This window comes from Tursiops truncatus, chromosome 4 (assembly GCF_011762595.2).
Source record: "Tursiops truncatus isolate mTurTru1 chromosome 4, mTurTru1.mat.Y, whole genome shotgun sequence".
Taxonomy (NCBI): domain Eukaryota; kingdom Metazoa; phylum Chordata; class Mammalia; order Artiodactyla; family Delphinidae; genus Tursiops; species Tursiops truncatus.
Genome location: NC_047037.1, coordinates 142,176,253 through 142,198,785, shown reverse-complemented (window position 1 = coordinate 142,198,785; position 22,533 = coordinate 142,176,253). Strand labels below are relative to the sequence as shown.

Sequence of the window (22,533 nt, the reverse complement as noted above, 5' to 3'; positions counted from 1 at the left end):
GGCCAGCAGGTTTGATGGGTCTCCCTGGGAAGCCTGTCCAGGCCCAGCCCCAGCCCCAGCCCCCTCTCCAAGGTCAGAGTCAAGCAGATGTTCCCTGCCAGACCCTGTGCAGGGACGATGGGGCTGGCAGCCTAGGCTGGGCCGTGAGGGCGAACCACCTGCCCTGCTCACCTGTTCCCCGGCACAGAGGTGCCAGCAGGCAGGTGGCCCTGATCCCCCAGCACGACAATCACACCAGGATACATTACAAACATTTCAAATTCAGAGGTCAGACTTAATACCTACGTTGTAGAGATACACGTTATCAAAGCTTTATATTAAAAACATAAAAACTCATACAAAGTTTGAGTCTATACATGTGAGCCCATTCACCTCTCCGCAAGGTGCTTTCGACGGCAGACGCTCCTGGGCCCTGGGTGCCAAGCCCGCGCCTGCCAGGGACCCGTCAGCTGACGCACTGACCCCGTGGCCGCGTTTGGTTCCTGCAGAAGAGCGAGTCCTGGCAGCAGTGCCCTTGCGTCCCCGCTGCCCCCCGCGGTGGAGGTCCCACCTTGCCCAACGTCCCAGCCGAAGCCAGCAGGGCTGCAGGCGGCCAGCTCTAGGCCAGCGGCCCGTCTCCAGCCCCAGGTCCTCTCCTGAGCAGGTGCAGGCTGTCGTCGTCGCCCTCGGGCGCGTCTGCCTCCTGCCCGCTGCCCGGCGGCTCAGAGGGCCGCTTCAGGCCCCGCTGCTGAGAGACGGCCAGCGCGTACTGTAGGTTGTAGCGGTTCCAGTCACAGCTGCCGAGGGCACGCGGGGCTCACGTTAGTCAGACCGACGCTGGGGCCTTCTGTCCCCAAATCAGACAACACAGAGGGCGGCCCTGGCGTGGAACCAACCGGAACCTGCTGGTGACAGTGGACGCCCCACCCTGCCCATCAGCCACTCCCGAGACACGTACAGTTTGGAGACGTCGTCCCAGTGGCGCTGGATGCTCTTCTGAAGGAACTGAACTGCCGGCAGCAGTGTCCCCACTCTGCAAAGGACACGTCCCTCAGCGTGGGCGGCCACCACGAGGCCGCCCGGACCTGCTCCACGCTGTGCGCGCGTAGAGCCTCCCCGGCCTGTGCACCCACACAGGCAGCTGACCCAGCGACCGTGGCCGAGGGAGCGGCGGGCCGTACCTGCACTTGAGCTTCTGTCCGTGGGCCATAAGCAGCTTCTGAGTCCATATGAGGTAGAATTCGAGATGGCGAGACTCTTCGAAGGATGAAGCTAAGAATTCCAGCGCCTTCTCCACGTACAAGTCAGGCAGGGAGGAGCTGATGACCTCAACTGGAAGAGAAGGAGGAAGTCCCACTCAGCCCGCAAAGAACCTGTCCGGAGAGACGCGCCCACAGCTCTGCACGTGCAGACACCTGGCCGCCGTGTGTGGCCGCAGGGCCCCCTCGGCCCCGCGGGCCCCCCCAGCCCTGGCCCGGGCTCACTCTCGTCCCAGGGCACCGACTCCAGGGCCTCCTGCAGCAGCTTCCTCTCGTTGAGCCGGAAGGCCATGAGGATGGCCCTGGTGAAGTCCCGCTGGCACAGCGCCGCCCGGATCTGCACGGGCGTGACGCTGGTGTCCAGCTCGAACGGGTCGAAGAGCATCCGGGCGTCCAGGGAGTAGATGAGGAGCCCCTCGGTGGTGGTGGCCGCCCAGCAGCGCCCTGGGAAATCAAGCAGACTTAACAGAGGCTTCCTGAACGTTTATTTCCGCTTTTCCCCATTTTTTGAAGAACAGGTATTGAGTACGTCCCCGGGGTCCTGAGTACAACAAGGGGGAGGAAGCCTGGGGGACGCCGGCCCCTGGGGAAGGAGCGCCCCGTGAGGATCAGCCGCTGCAGCCCCGTCCTCTCCCTCCTCCACCGGACACTCCTGGGTCGGCCCCACAGGCACACGAGCAGGCGCTCAGGGCAGGTGCCCACCTCCCCACAGCTCCCACGGCCGTCCGCCAGCAGGGACAGAGATGGCCACGTCTTACCCCCCCGGGGGTCGACGGTGCCCAGAGCCAGCCAGAGGCTCTGTGCTGCCCTCGCCCCAGGAGGGGGCTGCCAGGCCCACCGCGCACACCACAGGCCCGGAAGGGACCAAGCCCACCCCTCCCACATCAATGACCTGACACCCAGGGCGCACCGGTGGGAGAGAAGCGGAGCGAAGTCACCCTGATCTCAGGTTTGAAGTGCCGAGAGCTCATGTCACCTGGGAACAGAGGCACCGCCGGTCACAGGGCAGCACATCCCTCACCACCCGCCCCACGAAGGGAGGCCCGCCCTGCAGAGCCAGCAGAGGCAGCAGCCCCGTGTCGGGGCCTCAGGTGCTGCTTCACGGGCGCTACAGGCCTCCCCGGACGAGCCGTCAGGGCGGGCGCTCTCTGGGCTCCGGCCTAGCCAGCAGCCGGCTTGTCCGTTCCGGAGAAAAGCCCTGCCCAGCCAAGGCTGTGAGGTAGGTGGTTCCAGCCCCTCAAGGCCCTCAGGCCGGGGAGGCTGCCAGCCCGACACTGGGCTTGCCCTGAAGTCCACATGGGGACAGGCGCAAGGCACAGGGCTGGGCACCGGCCAGATGCCCAGCCACTCGCAGGGGGGACCCTGCGCCCTGGCCACCAGCGCCAGAGTTCCTGGACGTCAATCGCTGCAGCCCCGACGAGAGCAACACCGCCTGCTATCCCCCAGGAAAAGCAGGCGGTGAGCAGGGCGGCCTGCCGTGCCCTGGCCAGGGGGACACAGTAGGACCCTCTGCTCACCCTTCTTTACGCCCGGCAACGGTATCAGGACCCCGCCCTCCTCCATGGCATCTTGGTCGATGAGCGCCAGGTTGCCAAACTCTGTCATTTTCCTTCGGTTCAAAAATTCCTAAAGGGCGAAACCCGGACATCTCACTGCGGGAGGTGCAGGGAGCGTGTGCTCGTCTGCCCCAGCTCCCTCCTGTGCCACCAACACAGGCGGGGGGGCGGCCAGCCCTGCCTGGAACCCCACGGGGCACAGGGAGCCCGAGACAGGACAGGGCGGCGCCTCCCCTGGGCTCCCGCAGCCAGCCCCGTGGTGGGCGGATTCTCTAACCCGACAGCCGAACGAAGGGCGCGCGTGAACCTGCGAGGGAGCCGCACGTGGGGTGCCGTCTGCTGCCACCTGCCACAGCCCGTCCTGCTGCACGTCCCCTTGGACATGACGAGGACAGCCCACCCCGGAACACCCAGGAGGGGGCGGGCTTACAGCCGCACGCAGAAGCCCCTCGCCCGGCAGGGGAGCCAGAGCAGGTGAACGCCGGCAGGCACACCTGTCCAGAGGCCCCCCCCCAGGTCCCCGTGAGCCGGGGCGTGAGCAGGGCCACGGGCGAGGCCGGGCAGCCCGGGGCGTTCGCAGCAGGGCCCACACAGGGGTCCCGTGCAGCCCCCGGGCCCTGCTCTGCGGCCTTGCGGCGCTCGCTCACCTCCATGGCGTCCAGAGAGAGGTTGCAGGAGATCTCGAACTTCTTCCTGAGAATCTGCTCCTTGACGTGATAGATGCACACAAACTTGGACATCCCTCCCGCCAGGATGCTCTGGCCGTCCGCAGAGTAGCACAGGGTGGTGAAGGCCCTGCAGAGGGGACGCGGCCTCAGCTGCCGCCCAGAGGGCCAAACAGCACCCTCCCCAGCATCCTCCAGGGCTCTGGCCTAAACCCCGCAGGGTCAGAACCATGGCCCAGTCACCAGGCTCCTCTGGGCAGCACGGCCCCTGGAGGAGGGGCAACGCTGCAGCTTCCGAGAGGCAGGGCGGCTCCCAGAAGGGCCGCGGGGAGGGGCCCGCCTGCCCCGCTCACGGCGGCGCTCACAGGGGTGTCTACTCAGGCCCGCAGAACCAGAAACCTGGCGCTCACTGCCCTGCTGGCTCACAGGACCTGAGACGGTGACCTTGGGTCAGGCAGAAGATTCTTAGATACAACACCGAGAGCACAAGTGACAAAGGAAAAAATATGTAAGTGGGCCTTTGTCACAATTAAAAACGTGCTTCAAACAACACCTTCGAGAAAGTGGAGACGAGCCACGGGAGGAAGAAGATACTTGCGAAGTGTGCATCTGATAGGGGTCTCGAGTCTCAGGTACACAAAGAGCTCTTACAACTCGGCGATACAGACGGCCCATGAGAACAGGCAGAGGCTCTGGAGAAAAAGTGCTCAGAGCCCACACACAAATGGTCCATCGGCACGTGAAAAGATGCCAAGATCATCACTGCTCAGGGAGATGCAAACTGGAACTAGGAGGCACCCGCTCACACCCGCCAGAACAGCGGGGACTCTTAAGAACAGGCAGGAAGGAGCATTGCCAATGATGTGGGCACAGTGGAAGCCCCTGCCCTGAGGGGATGCAAACTGTGCAAGCTCCTTGCAAACAGTCGGGGTGGAGGCGTCCTCAAAAAGTGAAACAGAGTCACTAGGGGGCCTGGCAATGACACTGGCAGGGATGCACCTGAGACAACTGAAAACGGGCCACAGGTGCTGGTCCTCGGGGTGGGAGGATGCAGCAGCCTGTTCATCCACACGGACCCCGCCGACACCCTGCTCCCTCTGGGGGGCCCCGCTGCGGAGCCCTGGGCTCCAGGACAGCCCCCCCGAGCACTCACTTCCCCTTGGCTGCGTGCTTGGCAGTGATCTTGTCCAGCTCCTTCCTGCCCGTCTTGAGGTCGCGCCTGCCCTCGATGGAGCCCGTCTGCGCCGCGTTCTCGGGATCCCAAAAGGTGATCTGCGAGTCCAGCGTGGCCACAGCCAGCTCGGCACCGTCAGGGCGAAAGGTCACGGCCAGAGCTGAGAAGAGGCGCGGAATTAGGGCCGAGGAAGACCCTGGGCTCCGGCTGATGGGCCACACTGAGCTGCCCTCGTCCCGGCACCCTGAGGGCCTGGGGGCCACAGGACGCGCACAAGGCATAACCAAGCAGGGGCGGCCCAGTGGAGGGCTCTGGGCGGGAGGCGTCACGTGGAGGTCACGGGCGGGCCAGAGATGGACTAGCTGGAGGCGGGGGTGGTACAGAGGCCCCCGGAAGACGCAGGGGGCCAGTGGCTAAAAGCCGGAATCAGAGCCAGGTCGGGTGGCAGGAAGCAGAGACCACCACAGAGACCACAGGCCGCGGGGCCAACGACCGGGTTCCGTGAGGGCCAGACACGGGCAGCGCAGCCTTCGCTGTGACCCATCAGCTCTGCAGCCCGGCCGGCTGCGCACCAGGACACTTTGCCCCCAAGCGCAGGCGGTGGGACTCCAGGACAGGGCCTCAGGCCCAGGAAGCTGCTACAGCAGGGCCCCCGGCTTGCTCCCCTGGGGGAGCCTGATGCCAAGTGACAAAACCAGGCCGCCAACCCCAACAGCCCACGGCGCTCGGAGCCCTGGGTTATTCCAACCACGCGCCCGAGACCGGGCCTTCCCCCCGGTGCCTGGCAGCCGCTTACCGTCGGACGTGAGGGCCAGCGTCTCTGTGGTCCTCCAGCTGTCCGCCATGTCCCACAGACGCACCGTCCTGTCCCAGGAGGCGCTGGCCAAGACTGACTTCATTGGGTTAAAACACAGACCACTGATGGGCCCCTCGTGGCCGGACAAAACCTACGGCCGTTCAGAAAAGAGCTCTGAGGACGAGAGACGCCCAGCGGGCCGCCCTGGGGTGCAGAGGCTGTGGCCGCTGGGCTGCGGTGTGGGCCAGGAAGGGGAGCCTGCCCAGGAAAACGCGTGTAAACGGTGCTGCCCATGCCCGGGATGTGACTCTGTCCCCCACTCCTCTCAGGTCAGCCAGGCCCCCTCCCCACACCCCAGCCCCCGGCCAAGAGCACAGCTCCTGGACTCGCGGCCCTTACGTCGAGGAGCCTGCCCGTCTGCATGGACCAGATGAGGATCTCAAAAGAGTCCTGGGCCCCAGCAGAGACGATGTCCCCGCTTGAGTTCACGGCCACACAGGAGAACTGGGTGGGGCGCGGGGACGTGAAGGTGCGGAAGTTGCGGTACCTGCGGGAGGAGAGCCCGGTCGGGACGGTCCCGGGGGCCCACGAGCTCTCGTGGGCCTCACCCTGTGTCTGACCGACGAGCCCAGAACCCTCAGCCTCGCTCTCACAGCCCAGCACATGGGGAGAGGCTGCGGGGCAGGCCTCCCCGCAGGAAGGTCACCTGTGAAGGTCAAAGGCGCGCACGGTCCCGTCCATGGAAGAGGTCACAATGACGTAGCCAGTGGAGGTGAAGGTCACGCCGGTGACCCCACTCGAGTGCTCCGTGAAAGTGATGAAGCAGAAGCCGCTGAGGGTGTTCCACACCTTGACCTGTGGCGGGTAGCGCCATGGCTCAGGACACCCCACGGGGGTGCCCCTGCGAGCGAGGACTGGGGCGCTGCGGGGGGCAGCCTCCCGCATCTGACAGCGGCCGCTGGCACCACGGACCCCTTAGACATGCCCAGAAAACAGAGCCAAAAAGGGACACCCCAAGCCTCTCCACTCAGACCGGGCAAGTCTGCAAACGGCTTCTCAGGAAGCCAGATGAGGCGGGGTGGGCTCTGGAGCTCCAGGCTGAACCCCATGTCAGGGCCTGGCCACGGGCTGCACCCCGCCTCAGCCAGGCCAGCAGAACGGGGACAGGACCCCGCGGGCTCGCCCTCGCCACCCCCGCGGCCCACCTTGCTGTCGTCCCCGCCGGTCACAATGTACTGCCCGTCGGGGGAGTAGGCCAGGGACACCATGCTGTTGAAGTGGCCCTGCTGCTTGAGCACGTAGGACTCGCTCTGCCACTCCCACACCAGCAGCTGGCCCAGGCCTGCGGGGCACACGGGGACCGCTCGTGACACCGCTCGCCCGTCTCGGCCTGAGGCAGGTGCCGTCAGCCTCCGCGTGAACGAGGGGCCCCAGCACGGAGACGCCAGAGGCCCAGGCGACAGGCCAGGCGCTGCCGAGGGAGGCCAGAATCCAGGCGGCAACGGGACTCAGGGCTCAGAGGAGCCCTTGTGCAGGAAGCTTCAGCGGCTGTTCCTCCGTAGGGAGCCACCTGGCTGCTGGCCTGGCGCAGCGCCTTGGGGGGAGGTGCGATGGCCGGCAGGCTTCCCGGAGGAAGAGTCCCGCTCCTATCCTCACAAACCCTGGTACCAACCTGAGCACCCGAAGGCAATCCAGTCCCCAGAGCCGTTGATGGCGATGGACGAGACCCTCTGATCCGAGACGCTGCGGAGAAACGCGGGGCTCGGTCAGCACAGCAAGGGCCCCCACTCCTTCCCCGGGGTGGCCATGCGAGTGAGGACAGGGCCAGGCCTCCCCGCTAGCAGCACCCACTTCCTCCCCACCCGTTTACTAGACACAGACGATTCACTTCACTGAGTGCATCAGAAAACCCAGAGTTTTCTCGCCCTACATTCAAAAGCTCGAAGCTGCGTGACTTTGGGAAACCAGTGCTTTTAGTTTTCTCAACGTTCCAAAGATGCAGGAGAAGAAAAATGAGAACAGGAAATAAACACAATGTGATCTACACGTGGAGCCAAAGCTCCCTCTGACTGGAGGGGTGGATGGGGCCGAGGGGACTGCACGTCTGAGATGGGGGCAGGGCAGCAGCGCCCCCAATCTCTCTAATCCAGGAGAGAGGAAGGCACAAGTGTCCTGGGAAGCCATCTGTGCAGCTGGCAGCCACTCCACGGCCCTCGGTCCAGACGGGCACAGTACGGCTTCCACCTTCCCCCACTGCCCGCTGGTGGACTGAGAGTGCGCGCGCGCGCACACACAGACACACACAGACACACACGCATGCACACACACGCATGCACACACACGCACACGTGCGCGCACACACACGCATGCACACACGTGACCACACAGAGCAGAATCGCAGACCTCAGGGAGTGGATGAGGTTGAACTCGGGGAGCTCGTGAAGGTGGAAGATTCCAGAAGCAAAACCAGTGACCAAGAGGTGGACCTTCTTGTGATATGCTGCAGCTGTCAGATGGTTGAAATCTCCTTCTTTATTGAAGAAGTACCTAGCAGGCAGGGACACGAGAACTGTGGGAAGAGGCCCAGAAAGCCCGCCTGGTCTCACAGCCCCACCCCGACCCCCAGGGCGTGCAGAGGGCAGCCTGACGGCAATGCCCTCGTCCTGAGGATGACCTACTGTGTCCTCACACTCGCAGCTCTGCGCTCCCAGCTCCTGACCCTTGCTCTGCCTGGGACCGCACTTCCCCAGGTACCCCCGACTCCTCACCCGCCCACCTCCGCCTGGGGCCCCGGGGCAGGAATCACAACGCGGCCCCAGAGGGCGCAAGGCCCACCCCGTGCAGGCGGGAGACCTACTTGGCCGCCCGCGAGTACTTCACTTTCCCCTGCTGTTCCTCGGCAGTCGGCGCGGCCTTCCCGTGGACGGTGGTCTCCCTCTCCGCCCCGTCCTCCCTCTGCAGCAGGTCCGCCTTCCAGCCCGCGGGGGCTTTCAGCCTCAGGCCCTCAGGGGGGGTGTCACACTGCCACACGCACAGGGCGCCGTCCTGGCTGAGTGTGTACAGCTGCGGAGGGAGACGCGAGACCCTGGGTCACCCTGACCCCCAGCCCACGGCGGCCCAGGCCGCACAGACACCTCCCAAGCCTGCCCCGGCTACCGCGGCCCCAGCCTCCCCAGGGAACCGGGAGCAGCCTCAGGGGAGGGCCCAGCGCCCACTCGAGGCTGTGACCGGGGACGTACGTCCAGGCTGCTGGACTCGAAGAAGCAGCCCACGATGGCGTCCTTGTGTCCCCCCAGCGCGTAGTAGATGAGGTTGTCCCACCGCTCGGCCCCAAACACCCACGTGGACATGTCTTTGCTCCCGACCGCAAAGCACCTGGGGGACAGGGGAGTCGCAGCTCAGCCTCGGGCTTGCAGGTGTCAGCCTCCCCGTGGGGTCCCCGGGCACAGGGGAGACGCCCAAGGTTCCAGGCGGGGACAGCTCTGGTCTGCTGCACCCACCTGTGCTTCTCCCGGGACCAGGAGCCTCACTGCACGTGTGTCACTGTCCCTCCGAACAAAGCAGTCGCCCGGCGGGGGGCAGCCCAGGGGAGCCTGAGAACCGACCACTGAGCCCGTGGGGGGCTGCCTGGGGACCCTGTTCCTCATGCCTCCCTGACCCGCCCTCGATCCCAGGACCCGCGGAAGGGCAGGAAGGCTTGGCTATGGGGCGCCCAGTCCTCCCCACAAACCCACCCCCGAGGAGCCCACCCGCGTCTCCTGCGGATGCCCTGCGCGCCTGGGGGCTGCGTGCCCCGCACCATGGCCAACCACGTGAGAACAGCCCTCCTGGTGTATGAAGTGGCAGCCACCACCAGCCTCCCCTCCCACTCCCGGCGCCCAGAACCCAGGGCAGCCGATACACAGCCAGCCCCTCTCAGGGACAGCTGGGCCAGTCTGGCCCGGCAGCCAGGCTGGGCGATGCCCGCCAGCTCTCCTCCTGCCCAAGCTGCCCCGAAAGCTGGGCCACAGCATGCTGGCTTATCGCGGTCCTCATCCAGGGCCGCACTCTGCTCTGGTTTCTGGTGACAAGCGCCAGACAGACCTCAGACCCAGGAGCCAGGCCTGTGCCCCATGCCACACGAGGCTCGTGAGAGACCATTTGAAAACAAGACGGGGATGCGACAAGTCACCCCGAGTTCCCCAACAAGGTGCTGTTTACATGTTCCCCTCAGGCCCCTCCTATGCCCAGCCCCACCCCGACCAGGCCTCACCGGGAGTCGTCTGTCCAGTCAATGCACGTGGTCTCGTCGTATGGCCCGAAGTAGGTTTTGTCCAGAACAAACGCGTTGAATTCCCGCTTCCTCCCAGGGGCGTGGTACATCTGAGCAAGGTTGCCTTTGGTGATGACAAATTTCCTGCCGCAGAAGCGGGTGGCGTCAACATCCAATGCCAGTGAGGGCCCCGAGCCCAGCCCAGAGCTCCGGACAGGGCCGCTCTCCTGCTCCGAGGCCAGCCCTGCAGGTGGCAAGCCCTAACCCTGCCTCTCGCGGGCCCCGAGTTCCCCCTTCTCCGGGCGGACAGAGTCAAGGAAGCAGTGGACAGACCCCGGGCGCTGCCACACCTCTGCCCCAGAGCAGAGGCCCCTCAGGTTGTCCCGCCGGCCCAGGGGGTGGTCACCAAGGCCAGACCAAGCTCAGACAGCCCCGGGAGGAACCGAACGCAAGACACAGACAGGCCCTGTGACAGGACCCGGGCGCGGCCCCTGCCCAGGACACCTTCTCCAGGGTCGCTGAGGGTGTACATGGGGTAGCCGCCCCTTACACGGCACAGCCGGCCAGCTGGGCCTCTGCAGCCGGGAACAGTCCCCCTCCCCACAGCCCTGGAGCCCAGGGCAGGCCCGGGACTCCCCACGTGCTCCTCCCAGCGGGGTCAAGGCCGCGGGTTAGTGCCGCTCAGCGCCAGGGCTCCTCCATGACCCGGTGTCTGGGGGCACAGCTTCCCTGGAGACGGTTCTGGACGAGAATCTACAGAACCTGCCACTCGAGGTGTGAGCACCAGCCCTGGGGGAGGAGAGGAGGGGCCTGTGCAGCCCGGATCCAGAGGGGGACCCAGAGGGGCACGGGCTCGGGGACCGTCTGTGGCCGCCGCAGTGATGTCCGAGCCCACCAGGCGCGAGGGAGCCTGCAGCTCGACAGCTCCCGCCCCGCCCGCAGGTGCGTACCTGCCATCGGGGGAGAAGGAGACGCTGTGCACAGCGCCCTTGAAGTGGAAGTGGTGCAGCACGGCCCTGCAGACCAGGCTGGCAAGCAGCGCGTTGCCCCCTGCGGGAAGGGAGAGCAGAGGGAGGCCCCGCACGTCACACGCAGGCATCAGGTCTTGAGGCCCAGCCCCGCGGTGCCGGCGGCACACGGCCAGGGAGGACACCCCGCATGCCCGCCCGAGGCCCACCGGGGCCCCAGACACGGAAGCAGCCGAGGGGACCATGCGGGCCTGGACCCCCAGGGGTCTTATTGTCGGCCTCGGGTCAGCTGGACACCCGGCCCGCAGCCACCACCCCATGCCATCGCCACCTGTTGGCCGAGGGCGGTTACCTTCATCAACAATGATGGCAAGGCGCCCGTCCGGGGAGAGCCCCACACACTTGATGTTGTACCGAGTGGCCAGGGGCAGAGTGTCGGACTTGTTGCTGGGAAACAAGAAACCAGAGAAAAAACCAGAGCTGAGCTGCTGCTCTTGTGCCGTCAGGCGGGGGTGGGGGGCCGGGCCAGCCCGGACCAGCAGCGCCCCCCTGCACCCGTCCCCCCGCCCCTCCAGGCCTGCCAGAGCCCCGGACTCCTCAACCGCCCCCCCCTCGAGAGGGAGGAGAAGTAAGACAACGTCCTGGAGAAAATTTCGCTAAGCATGTAAAAACCTTAAAAGTGTGTTTCGGACGTGTCAATTTTGCTTCCAGGACCTCATCCTGAGAGGACCCTGGGAACATAGAGTCAGGAAACCAGAAACAAGCCAGCTGTCCAACGGGAGGGTAAGCTCAGGGACAGCATGCCCTGCGGGTAAAGCTTTTTGCAGAAATGCAAAAACACAGGAAAATGGAGAGCTAAGTAAAAGTAAACAACCGCCGGATTACATTCTAATTTTGTCCTTTATTATATAGTGCCCCCACGTGGTCATTCCTCTAGCTAGCACCGTCACTACCCACACCGGTGATGACCCCGCCAGCAGCTGGTCCTGCACTTCAGGAAACAACTCGAAAGCAAGGACTACGGCCCCATCTTACAGACTCAGAAACGGAGGCCTGCAGAGACCCAGGCAGCCTCTGCGACAGGAGGGTCTCGCCCAGGCCACACATGTCTGCAAAGGGGTGACAGCCTCCCCCCGAGAAGACAGAAATGGAGCCACGTACTTGCTCATAAGGAGACAGAGTGAACCTGAGCACACAGAGCCGGTCCCGGCAAGCACGCCGCCGGCCCGTAGTCCAGGGCGGCTCCCACGCCCCAGGCACCCCCTCCCAAACGTTTCAGCCAAGCGACACGCAGCTACTACCCTGAAGGGAACAGCAACAACCTCATTACATGGGGTTCAGCTGACAGACGAGAAGGAAGAAACCAGGATCCCTACTGCCAGCCCCACTGCTGACCCGTCGGCACTATGTAAATCCCGCAGTCCCCTATCGGGGCTCTGTCTCCATCGCCTGCTTAATAGCAACAGGTGCGCTATTAAAAAGAGAGGGGAGGAAAACACTGTGTTTTTACCTGCCAACTACAATGATCACAGCTGTTAACGTCATTTCAGTGAACTTACTTTTTTAGGTCGAACACAGTGACTCTGTTTCCCACGGGACTGATAACTGAATTTCCATCACACGTAAAATTTAAGTTTCCACACCGATAGACTGTCCCCAGCAAATTTGAAAACTGAAAAGAAAACAAAGCTGTCTTAACACAAAGGAAATACAACTCCGGGAAAGGGCTAAGCGAGGCCTCCAGCCAAAGAGATGGCGCAGAGACCCCCGCAGGCTCCCTGATCATTCCTGGGGTCCCGCTAGCCACCTCTCACCCCCTGGGACACTTCCTGGGCACCCGCAAGGCCAGGCCCTGAGCAAGAGAGAGGAGAAAGTGAGCCCAGTTCCCAGGGGCCCTGAGTTCCCGCTGGGGTGGGTAAGGGGCATGGTGAGCGCGGGGAAGCGTCCAGACAGGGTGTCTGCCGGGTGGAGGACAGGACAGGACCCACGTTGCAGGAAGAGAACAGCTGTGACAACGGAACAGCGTCCCAAGTGCATCCTGGGTTCAAGACTTCCTGAACAGGGTAACCTGCTGCAGCCCATCCATTCATTCATTCATTCAACCATCAGCCACCCTCAGGTTCCACATCGGGCAGGCAGGCGATGGAGACAGAGCTGTGATTGCAAGGGTGCCGTGCTGCCCAGACAGCCAACCCCGCATTCCAGGCAGGAGAGGGAGAGGAACTTCAGAGGGTGGTCAGGGAAGGACCCTCAGAGGGGCCATCTGAGCTGGAACCCAGATGACAAGGAGCATCTGCAGCTGCAAGCAGGCAGGGCCCTGGGAACCCCAAGGAGGCCACAAGGAGAGCCCGGTCAGCCAGTGTTTTAAGCAGAGGTGAACCATGATCGATCCCCTTTTTCGAAGGTCACGCGACCCTGGGAGCCACAGGAGATGCAGGGAGTCGGTGAGCCTTTGGTGCCATTCCACACAGAAGGCAATGGTGTCGGAACTGGGGAGATGACCCAAGGAAAGGAGAGCGCGGAGGAAATTGGGCCCGAGAGGAGCCGGTCAGCAGGAGGTTTGGGTCACAGTGGGGAAGCAGTCCGAGCGGGAAGACCAGGTTGGGTGGGGGCAGCGTGGGTGTGGGGTGGAGCTGCTGGAGGCCCGCGCTGTGGCCAGGGCCAGACCAAGTCTGTAAGGAGCTGGGACCCGACGGAGGGGGAAAGGCCGGAGGCGGCGGCCCTGCGGAGGAACAGCCTTCAGGGGAGTGGCAGCAGCGGGCGGGGCCGCGCAAACGCCCAGAGCTCCAAACCCGCGGGTGGCCCGCTGTGCCAAGGGTCCCGGGACGTGGGGAAGATGCAGAAGCGCTCCAGGGGGCTCGGCGCCTGTCTCCCCTCCCTCTGTCCCCGCGTCCTCCCCACGTCGCGCGCTGCGGGCTCCGGGAACCAGGACTTCCGTCCGGGCTGGTTTCCGCTGCCCTCCCGGAGCTCAGCCGGACCCTCCCGCAGCGTTCCTGCTCCTCCCGCCCACGCCCGCCGCTCGGTCCCAGTCCAGGGCGCTGCGGCCCCTCGCCCGGCCTGTCTCAGGCTGCACGGTGAGGGACCAACCGGTGCTGCCGGACCCAGCCCGCCCAGGCCCGGCTCCCTGGCCCCGAAGGAGCAGTCTCGGGCAGCGACCCCACCGGAACCCCGGGCTAAGGACCCAGCACCACCCCCGGCCCGCACTCACCCGGTACGCAAACTTCATTGCGGCCGCCACACGTGTGCTGCTTGTAGCCTCTGCGCCCCACCTCCCGGCCCGCAGTAAGCACTTCCGGGGCAGGAGAGCGGCCCCACGGGGCCCGGAAGAGCTGCGCCGTCGGAGGCTGGGCCCCAGCCCGCCGGGCCCGCCCCCGAGGCGGAGCCCCAGCCCGCCGGCCCCGCCCCGGAGGCGTGGGTTCCTGCCCGCCCGCACCGCCCATCGCAGTCCAGGCTTGGATCTTCACGGGCTTGGGCCGGGCCTTGACGAGCCATTCAGGCACCGAGGAGGGTGAGAAGGTCCAACCCCACGCTTATCCGTTTGCCTCGATTATGAAGTGGGGACCAAAACAACGAGACTGAATAAACTGAAAACCTTTTCCGAAGAAAAGAAATTGTATTAGCGATGCTACCAAACATGACAGAGGCAGTTTTACCTTGTCAAACTTCAGGCTGGCAAATAGGTCCACAAAAAACTCGAGAACTCTGAACACTGAAATGTCTTACTTCTAGTGAGCTACTGGGTAATAAGTTGTGAAAAAAATCCCTAATGCTCCCCCAAAAGTAAATAATCTGTGCTTACGAGTCAAGAACAAGGATTATGGAAAGAAAACAAGAAAGTTCTTTAACTTTAGACACTCAATTTTCACACTCCACAGCAAAAGAATCAAGTTCACAGCAGCAAGTTTCTTCTTAAAATGTGTATTTTCAGAATTATAATGCTTACATTTTAAACAGTCTTAATACAATGGCTTTAGTCTAACAATATATTACAGAATAATGTGAAAAATGACTTTCATAGTAAACCATGAAAATGGAGTTAATCCCTGCAGTATCAAAGTCACCAACTTGTCGCCTTTTCCAGCCACAGAATCCCAGCAAACCATCAACAACGCTTTTGGGTCTTAGAGCCGGACGCACAGGATGAATACATTTAGAGAAAGGGGCATTTTCATGAAAAATCAAATTTTGAAATCACACAGGAGATTTCTTTTAAAGATCACAGTTGACAATAAAACACTTTGATCAGCCTAGTTTGTTCTTTTATAAAAAGTTGTATAAGTTTTCATTTTATGTACACACCTGGAGTGTTTCATTTCATTTTATAACTCAACTTTAAACACTAAAGAAAAATGGACTAGAAGCCTGTGTGTCTTTTCTCCACTAACCCTTTATGGGATACCCAGCCCCATCAGCTAAGACGAATATGGGAACCCGACCCACTACAGGCTGGGCTGACAATGGAACTGTAGGTAGAAGTCATTTTCAGATTAAATACAATTTCCACATTACAATCAGAAGAGTTATAATTTTTCCAATCATAGGAGACCCTATGAAATTCACCAAAATCATAACCTATTTTCTTTTTCATTTGCTACTATTTACATCTTCCACAGATATGTGTAAAGTGGCTGCATATTCTGCTTCTTAGATGCACACTCAGTACCTGGCTTCACAATTGTTTAACAGCTGCTACACCTTTACCAACGAAACCAGCTTAGCTTGTCTCAAACACATAAGCCTTATTTTAAGCAAAACAAAAATCCAATTACCGCCTTTTAGTTAAAAAAAAAAAAAGACGAAGTTTTAGGTGATATTCTTCATTTCTGTTAAAAACAACAACAGAGGCACTCACGTAACTTAGATTGCAAAAGATCTTTTGGGTAATTAGGGGGTAAAAAACAAACCTGCGATAAATTTGACTTCATTCAATTTCCAGACATAAGAAACTACCATAAACATTTTGGATTTCCCCTCCATTTTTTTCTCCTCTAAATATGTAAGTAGTTAGAGAATTTCATCCTGGGATCAGAACCCAGCACAAAAGTCAACCAAAAATCAGGGAAGCACTGACTCACATTCCCCCTCCAGAAGGTGAGAGGGAACGCTACATCACACACGGAGCAAGGGCGCCTTCCCTGGGCTCCGGGGCTCACCACGTGGATGAGAGGCTTTTCTGACAGAATCAAATATCAAAGATCTCTTCATTCACAAGGCTTGGTGGATCTGTAGGGCAATCATCAATTTTTACAATAAAACAAACTTACGTAAGAAACCCTAAACTATCATTAGATTCTGAACTTCTAATTTGCCTAGTTTATTAGTTTTAAACTGTACATAAGGAAGGTAAATTTCTGAAAAGTTTAATTAAACATACAAGCATTTATCTTCTTTGTACACTTCTCCAATTTCTACAAATGAAAACCATGGTGGGGGGCGGCAGGGATCACCACCTTCATCCGTCAAGCGAGCTAAGGAGCGCGCACAGAAAGCAGCTGCTCTGCTCTACGTTCGCTTTGCCCTGCGCCTTCCTGCCCCACACCTCCAGCAAGTGGCATATATGCCAGGACAGTGGCAGCTGCTGCAGAAGGCTCCTTCTTCCCTACCGCTCACATGTCTGAGGTTACTCATGAGGACCCACCCTCTGCTGGACCGGCTACATTCGCATTAATCTGGTCAGGTTCAATTCCAACCACACTTTCCCAGTGAATTAAGAGTTCTCTAATTCTTATGTACAAAAATACATCGCTTTGGAGAGCTGGAAAAGGTTTAATACATACAACACTTATTTACAAGCTGTGACTTTCACACCAATAAAAACAAACACATGTTTATTTTGTCCTTGATTTTTGGTGCAACTTAAACATTACATCAGTTAGTTTGTACTTTTAAAAATAATAAATCGACCATATGTACAATTAAATGTACAACCTAGAGCAAAGTAATCCTTTTGCATGGTATGACTGCAATGTAGTGGACAGCAGAGAATAACAGTCCAAGACTTTCGTCCTTCCTACACCCAGACTAGAAATACACTGAGAAGACCCCTCTAATCGTCATTGAAATGGAACCTCTTAATTTCTGAGACTTAAGGTGCAAAAGAAAAATATTCATCATACAGTTACATGTAAAGACTAGGTTTAAAGGCGAGAGAAAAACAACGTAGTAACCCCCACAGACACTATGACAATTAAAATAAATACATACTTAATTCCATGTGCACGTAATACCTAACCCACATCGGGGGAGGAGGGAGAAAGGGTTCCAGAAACACTTACTTCCGAATTATTTCAACACCGAGTTCCTTCTCGTGCCCTGGTCTAGTCTCAAAGTACCTTTAACATGGCTCCAGCGGATGAATGCTCCAGGTCCGCCCAGTCTGACATCCCAAGGCACAGAAGGGGTTTTGTTCTTTCCCCACCCCCCCCCCCCCCAGCGCCATCCCCCTGCCCAGAAAGGGTGTTATTCTAGAAAAGCACAACTAGAGGATCTGGGGTAAAGGACTGTGTTTTACCCCTTAAGAGACATACAAATCCACCTGGTCCAGAGATCGGGCAGCCGTGTGACCAGAAAGGCACACACGTGTCACTAACAGGCCTGCAAGGCCTGCTGCGCGCCTACCTGAAAGAGCCCTGGGCTTCCACAGAGAACCAGCAGATGACAGGCTGCTCAGGGGAGAGCGCTAGAAGCTCTTTCCTGAGCAGAGGGTGAGGGAAAAGGCGGGGCTCTGGGCAAACACGGGAGGACAGCAGCACAGGCACGGGGCGATGAGAAAATAACAAGGCATCTTACACCCCAGACAGCACACAAGTAACGATGCAACCCAGCTGACCAGCTGTACACTGCAATTCTCTGATGCGTCCACGGCCAGACAGAATCACCAAAAGTCTGGTTAGAGCGAGACAGTTACAATCGAGTCAGGATCCCTTCGGCGTGCACGCGCACGCGGCCGGTCTGGGGACTGAGCCCTGGGCGTGGTCACGTGACGCTGACTTCGAGAACATGGTCGTCTTGGCTGGGAATGACCAGGACCTGCGTGCCCGCGCTGGCGTTGAAGGCCTGACCGGGGGGCAGCGCCCGGAGCCGGGGCATGGGCAAGCCCTTGTGCTCGCTGCTGGCCACCGAGCGCGTGCTGCCCCTGCTCTGGACGCTGCCGCTGTCCAGCTGGTCGTCCACGTGCTTGTCCACCGAGAGGCTGTCGTTTTCTATCCAGCTATCTGGAAAGCGCACAGGAAGTGAGATGGAGGCCGCCCCACGCCGACCTCTCCCCACCCCGGGGAGCCGCCAGCCTCCCGAGTCGCCCTTCAGGGCACAAGGATGTCGAAGGCGGCCTCGCCTTTGAAGAGAATCCAGCGCCTGGGCCCTGGGCGGACTGCTCTCCAGGCCAGGGCTCAGGACGTGTAGCCCTGACTAGCGTTTGGCCCTGGACACGGGCTGTTAAGCAGCAAGGCTGTCCCCAGGCTCGTCTGCGGCCGCTCCGCACGGAGCTGCCCCTCCCACACGGGCGGTGCCCTCACCGCACAGTCCTTACCAGCATCCAGTTGTGACGAGTGCGCAGAGTGATGGGGCAGGTATTTAAACAGCCTGACGTCGGGGAGGGGCAGGTAACCCGCAAAGAGGGGCATCACCTCCATGCGGACTCTGTGAGTGGCCCGAGCAGCCACAGGCATGGAGATGACCCCGGAACTCTTCCCGCACACCGCCCAATTGCTGCTGTTGTCGACAACTGAAACAGAGAGGGGAAGCACCGTTTTCACCCCAAAAAAGGACCTTCAGTGCTCACACCAAATAAGGAACATCAACAGGCTCACACTCCACGATGAGAAGTCCAGAACCGGAGCGTATACTCTGTGTCTCGACGCCTTGTAACTGCACCTCAAGGTAAAACACATCTGATTTAATAAGGAAGATACAGGTGGGGTGCACAGGGAAAAGTCACTTTTTCCCCCTCAAGTTAATAAATGAGCAGCGATTCCATTCTGCATTCAAATCCCCCTGAACGCGCCGTGTGACGCTTCAAGAGCGCGGTCGCTCCGGCTGCAGAATGGGGGCGGGGCAGGGACGCTGGCTCCTCTGGGGGTGGGTCTGACCCCAACCCTGCCAAAGGCAGCTGTGATGGGATGGGAAGAAAAGATGCAGGTAAGCACTTAGCTCCTCTACGCGCACCTCGGAGAGGCTTACTATATGGCAGGCGCTATTACGAACACTAACTTAAACCACAGCTGGGATGTAATTCAGTGCGACTCGAACACCTAACTGAGCAGTCATTCAGAAGTTAAGGAGGACAGCTGTTGCTTGTCCTCGAGCAGCAGGTGACCTTGCACAGAGGTCAGAGCATCCCTGCCATGGGACACAAAGCAAGAGCCCAGAAGCCCATGACTAGACGCTCCACGAGCAAAGAAGGGGTGGCAGAGGGCGAACTTCCCACAGGTGGGGCCGGGGGGCCTTGGAGGACGGGCAGAAGCCAAAGCAGCATCGCGGAGGGGCACACCGGAGCAGTGGTTCTCCGAGCTGGTCCTCAGGGCACCCGTGAGGGCACGTTCCTGCCTTCCTCAGTGTTGACACGCCCTCTGGTGGGAAACGCGAGGGCCTGAGTGTGAGCTGGGGCCCCACGTGCACCCAGAGTCCAGGCATTGTGTTCTTCGCCACCACAGACTTGCAGGAAAAGACCGCCAGTTTTAGTTAAGGATGCCCTCACGAAGCAGTCAAAATCAATTTAATTTTATTAATTCAACCCTTTCGTACACATCTCTTTTTCTAACTTTAATTTTGAGATGATTAGAGACTCACAAGAACTTGCAGAATAGTAGAGAGAGGTCCGTGCACCCGTCACCCTGCTTCCTGTAACATGGGAAGCGGGCCTGGCCACAGCACAGGCCGCCAGGCCACTGAGCTCCCTGGGGCCTCACCAGCGAGCTCGTCAGCCTCAGGCATCCGGCAGACGCCTGCTTATAAATGAATGGCATGAGCCGGGCACTTCTAAGAAGTTGCCCATGATACAGTTCAAAACGCTGATCAAAAGTTATTAGCATTTTGGAAAACCTGCCTTTGCCACTGTGAGCTTGGCAGGGTCCCGGCACTCCAAGACTCTCGTGATGGGCCCAGCGTGAGCCTGAGACCAGCACAAGTTTGTGGCCCTGAACAACGAAAGGGGCTGCACAATTCAGGAACCGTGTTTCGCAAATGACGGAGGCGCGGGGCTACGAAATGTGCCCGGGGAAAAGATCCTTCCAAAATGCGAGGCAGATGAAAGGACTGAACGAGACAGCACGAAACGCTCCCTCGTGTGATTTCAGATTCCACGTTGTGACCAGGCTGTCAAGAACTACCGCTTGTTGAGTCTTGGTGGAGTATCAGAGAACATCCACAGTTATCTGAAGGCTGTTCAGAGAGTGCTGCCTTTACCAATTACGAATCTGTGCGAGACTGGAGTTTCTTCATCTACCTTAACCAGTACGGGACATCACCAGATTGAATGCAGCAGACAGGAAAATTCAGTACCTGCCATGAGCCAGACATTAAAGAGATTCGAAAGGCTGCAAAACGCCATTCTTCTCGCTCTATTTACTGTTCTGGAAAATAGTTCTTTTTCAAGAGTATTATCAGGTAGTGGCTTCCCTATTATTTTAAAATAAGTAAATAAATATTTGCCTCCTTAATTACTTTTAGAGCATTAATGTCCTGACGCCAATACCTGAGAACCACTACTGAAGAAGCCCAGGCCCAGGAGGAGGGGGGCTGCAAAGGGGTGTCTGGCAGAGACTGGGGAGGGTGGAGGGCCCGGGCATGTCAGGGTCGGGGTGCAGGTGGCGGGTGAGGGGAAAGGGAGTGAAAGGAGGCTGGAGGGAAAGGGCAGGAGCATGACTACAGGACGCCTGGCCTGCTCAGCGACGGGGTCTGGGCTCTGCTCTGGGGGGATGGGCCTGACTCACGGGTAGACAGGACAGGGCAGCTCTAGGCACCGCTGTGTGCTCAGCCCTGAGCCCCAAGGCTGTTCGAATGGCTGTTAGGAGAACGACTCCACAGTAACCAGGCTCAACATCCCGTGGGCCCAGGACCATATCATACACTGGAATATTCAAACGTGCTCTTTCAATTCTAGAACGTTCTGTCTTCAGACGAGGAACACTACACTTTGTGGATGGCAGGGATGAGCACAATAGCCAGTGGAAAGCAGCCTCTAGACCCACCTTCGTACATAAGCTTCGTTGAAAAATAGTCCTCACGTTCCGTCAGCGCCTCATCCTTGTCCGCGTCCGAGAGGTCCGAGAGCCGCGTGATGGACACCTCCAAGGAGCAGAGCGAGCCTGTCTTACAGAGCTCTGTCCCTGGAGGGGGCGATATCTCCGCTCTCACACTGTACAAGGTCTGGGCGAGAAAGGAGAGAGAAGGGCACAGGAGACATAAGCCATCTGAAGAAATGTTGTTTGGGGCCACCACGGTGCCGCCCGCAGACTCGAGAGAGAACGGACCAGAGGAGGAGCTGTGCGTTCGCTGCCCCTGACCGCTGACTCCCTGTAGAGATGATGCCCTCAGGAAGCCCCACCTCAAGAGCCTTAAGCTCTCTTCCTAACGAGAACGCGTGCAGGCATCTCAGGAGGAGGAAGGACGGCCCGTGACCCTGCATGGGCCTGTCACCCACAGTCAGGGTCAGATCCTGCTTCAGGAGCCTCCGCCATCCATCGATCCACACTGATTTATCTGCCCAGGCTGCTTTAAAGCCGATTCCAGACCTGTCACTTCACCCGTATATACTTCAGGATGTGTTACTAAACAGTACGGACGTTTTCTTAACAAAACACAATGCCATTATCACAACTAGCAAAATTAACAGGAGTTCCTTGGAAAGGTCCATAATGAACCTTCTCTATAATGCTTCTTTCTCCGTCACCTGTCTGGTAGTCGCACGTGTTCACACTTGCCCACCACCCGGGACAAAGGCCTCAAGCCCGCACAAGGGATCACAGCCCAGGCCCCCCACACGTGGCTGCCCCCCTTCTGAAGAAGAGAACAGCAACACCAAAGGGGCCGATGGAAGAGGCCCTGGCCCGAGCAGCTCACGGCCAGAGCCCGCACGGTCCGCAAGGGCTGCGAGGGCAGCCAGACGAGCGCGACTGTGCTGAGAGCTGGAGAGGCAGCTCCAAGTGACAGAGCGACGAGGCGGCTGCGCTCCTAAGTGCGTGTCCTCGCACACGGCTTCCTGGCTGCTCTCGGGAAGGAGGGGCGGCTGAGCCTGTGTCAGCAGCAAGGGGCCTGCTGACAGCAGCCGCGGAGGCTGCGGGTACAGTGCCTAGAAGTGAGCTCCCCAGAAATCAACTCGGCAGATTTTCAACAAGGGTGCCAGGACCATCCAACGGGGAAAGAAGGGTCTTTTCAACGAGCGGCATAGGGGCACCACATGGAGAGAATGAATCTGGACCGCCACCTGTCACCATACATAAAGTTACCTCAAAGTAGATCGTAGACTGAAATGTAAAAGCTAAAACTATAAAACTCTTAGAAGAAAACATGGGAGGAAATCTTTTTGAACTTGGGATAAACAATGATTTCTTAGATCCTACACCAAAGTACAAGAAATAAGAGACTAAGGTTGGACTTCACCAAAATTAAAAACTTTTGTGCTTCAGAGGAAACCATCAAGAAAGTGAAAATACAACCACAGAATGGGAGAAAATATCTGCAGATCGTATGCATGATAAGGGACTGAACATACAAAGAAACACTTACAACTCAATAAAAAGACAACCCTACTGAAAAATGGGAAAAGGATATGAACAGACATCTCTCCAAGACGACACACAAATGGCCAAAAAGCACAGGAAAGATACTGAACACCATGGGCCATCATGGGAGACCAGCTCACGCCCACTGGGATGCCTGTGATCAA

General features: G+C 59.3%; 2 protein-coding genes across 17 annotated transcripts in view; both read right to left on the bottom strand.

The window, feature by feature from the left end:
• Positions 1-297: 297 nt before the first annotated feature.
• Positions 298-14,011, bottom strand: PWP2 (PWP2 small subunit processome component). 2 transcript variants are annotated; one of them, XM_033856192.2, is made up of 21 exons: positions 13,858-14,011; positions 12,209-12,321; positions 11,002-11,096; positions 10,632-10,731; positions 9,682-9,825; positions 8,669-8,804; positions 8,287-8,492; positions 7,833-7,976; positions 7,102-7,172; positions 6,635-6,771; positions 6,136-6,284; positions 5,829-5,976; positions 5,430-5,580; positions 4,613-4,793; positions 3,442-3,589; positions 2,756-2,864; positions 2,149-2,214; positions 1,464-1,682; positions 1,161-1,311; positions 938-1,012; positions 298-776 (listed from the first exon to the last, which is right to left on the bottom strand). In XM_033856192.2, the coding sequence occupies exons 1-21, from the start codon at positions 13,873-13,875 to the stop codon at positions 599-601; spliced, it is 2,739 nt and encodes a 912-aa protein (XP_033712083.1). In that variant the 5' UTR covers positions 13,876-14,011; the 3' UTR covers positions 298-598. The 2 variants fall into 2 exon arrangements, with proteins under 2 accessions (XP_033712083.1, XP_033712084.1); XM_033856193.2 differs by lacking the exons at positions 9,682-9,825; positions 10,632-10,731; positions 11,002-11,096; positions 12,209-12,321; positions 13,858-14,011 and adding an exon at positions 8,930-9,347.
• A 540-nt stretch (positions 14,012-14,551) lies between these two features.
• The window catches only part of TRAPPC10 (trafficking protein particle complex subunit 10), a 92,199-nt gene continuing 84,217 nt past the window's right edge, over positions 14,552-22,533 (bottom strand). For 12 of the 15 annotated variants that reach the window (XM_033856178.2, XM_033856180.2, XM_033856183.2 and 9 more), the window contains 3 exons: positions 20,837-21,014; positions 18,178-18,372; positions 14,552-17,863 (listed from right to left, as the gene is read on the bottom strand). In XM_033856178.2, the coding sequence (XP_033712069.1) occupies positions 17,625-17,863; positions 18,178-18,372; positions 20,837-21,014 (612 nt within the window). In that variant the 3' untranslated portion in view covers positions 14,552-17,624. Of the gene's footprint in view, positions 17,864-18,177; positions 18,522-19,351; positions 20,148-20,836; positions 21,015-22,533 lie in introns of those variants that run through there. The other 3 variants (XM_033856184.2, XM_033856185.2, XM_033856186.2) reach the window with 3 other exon arrangements.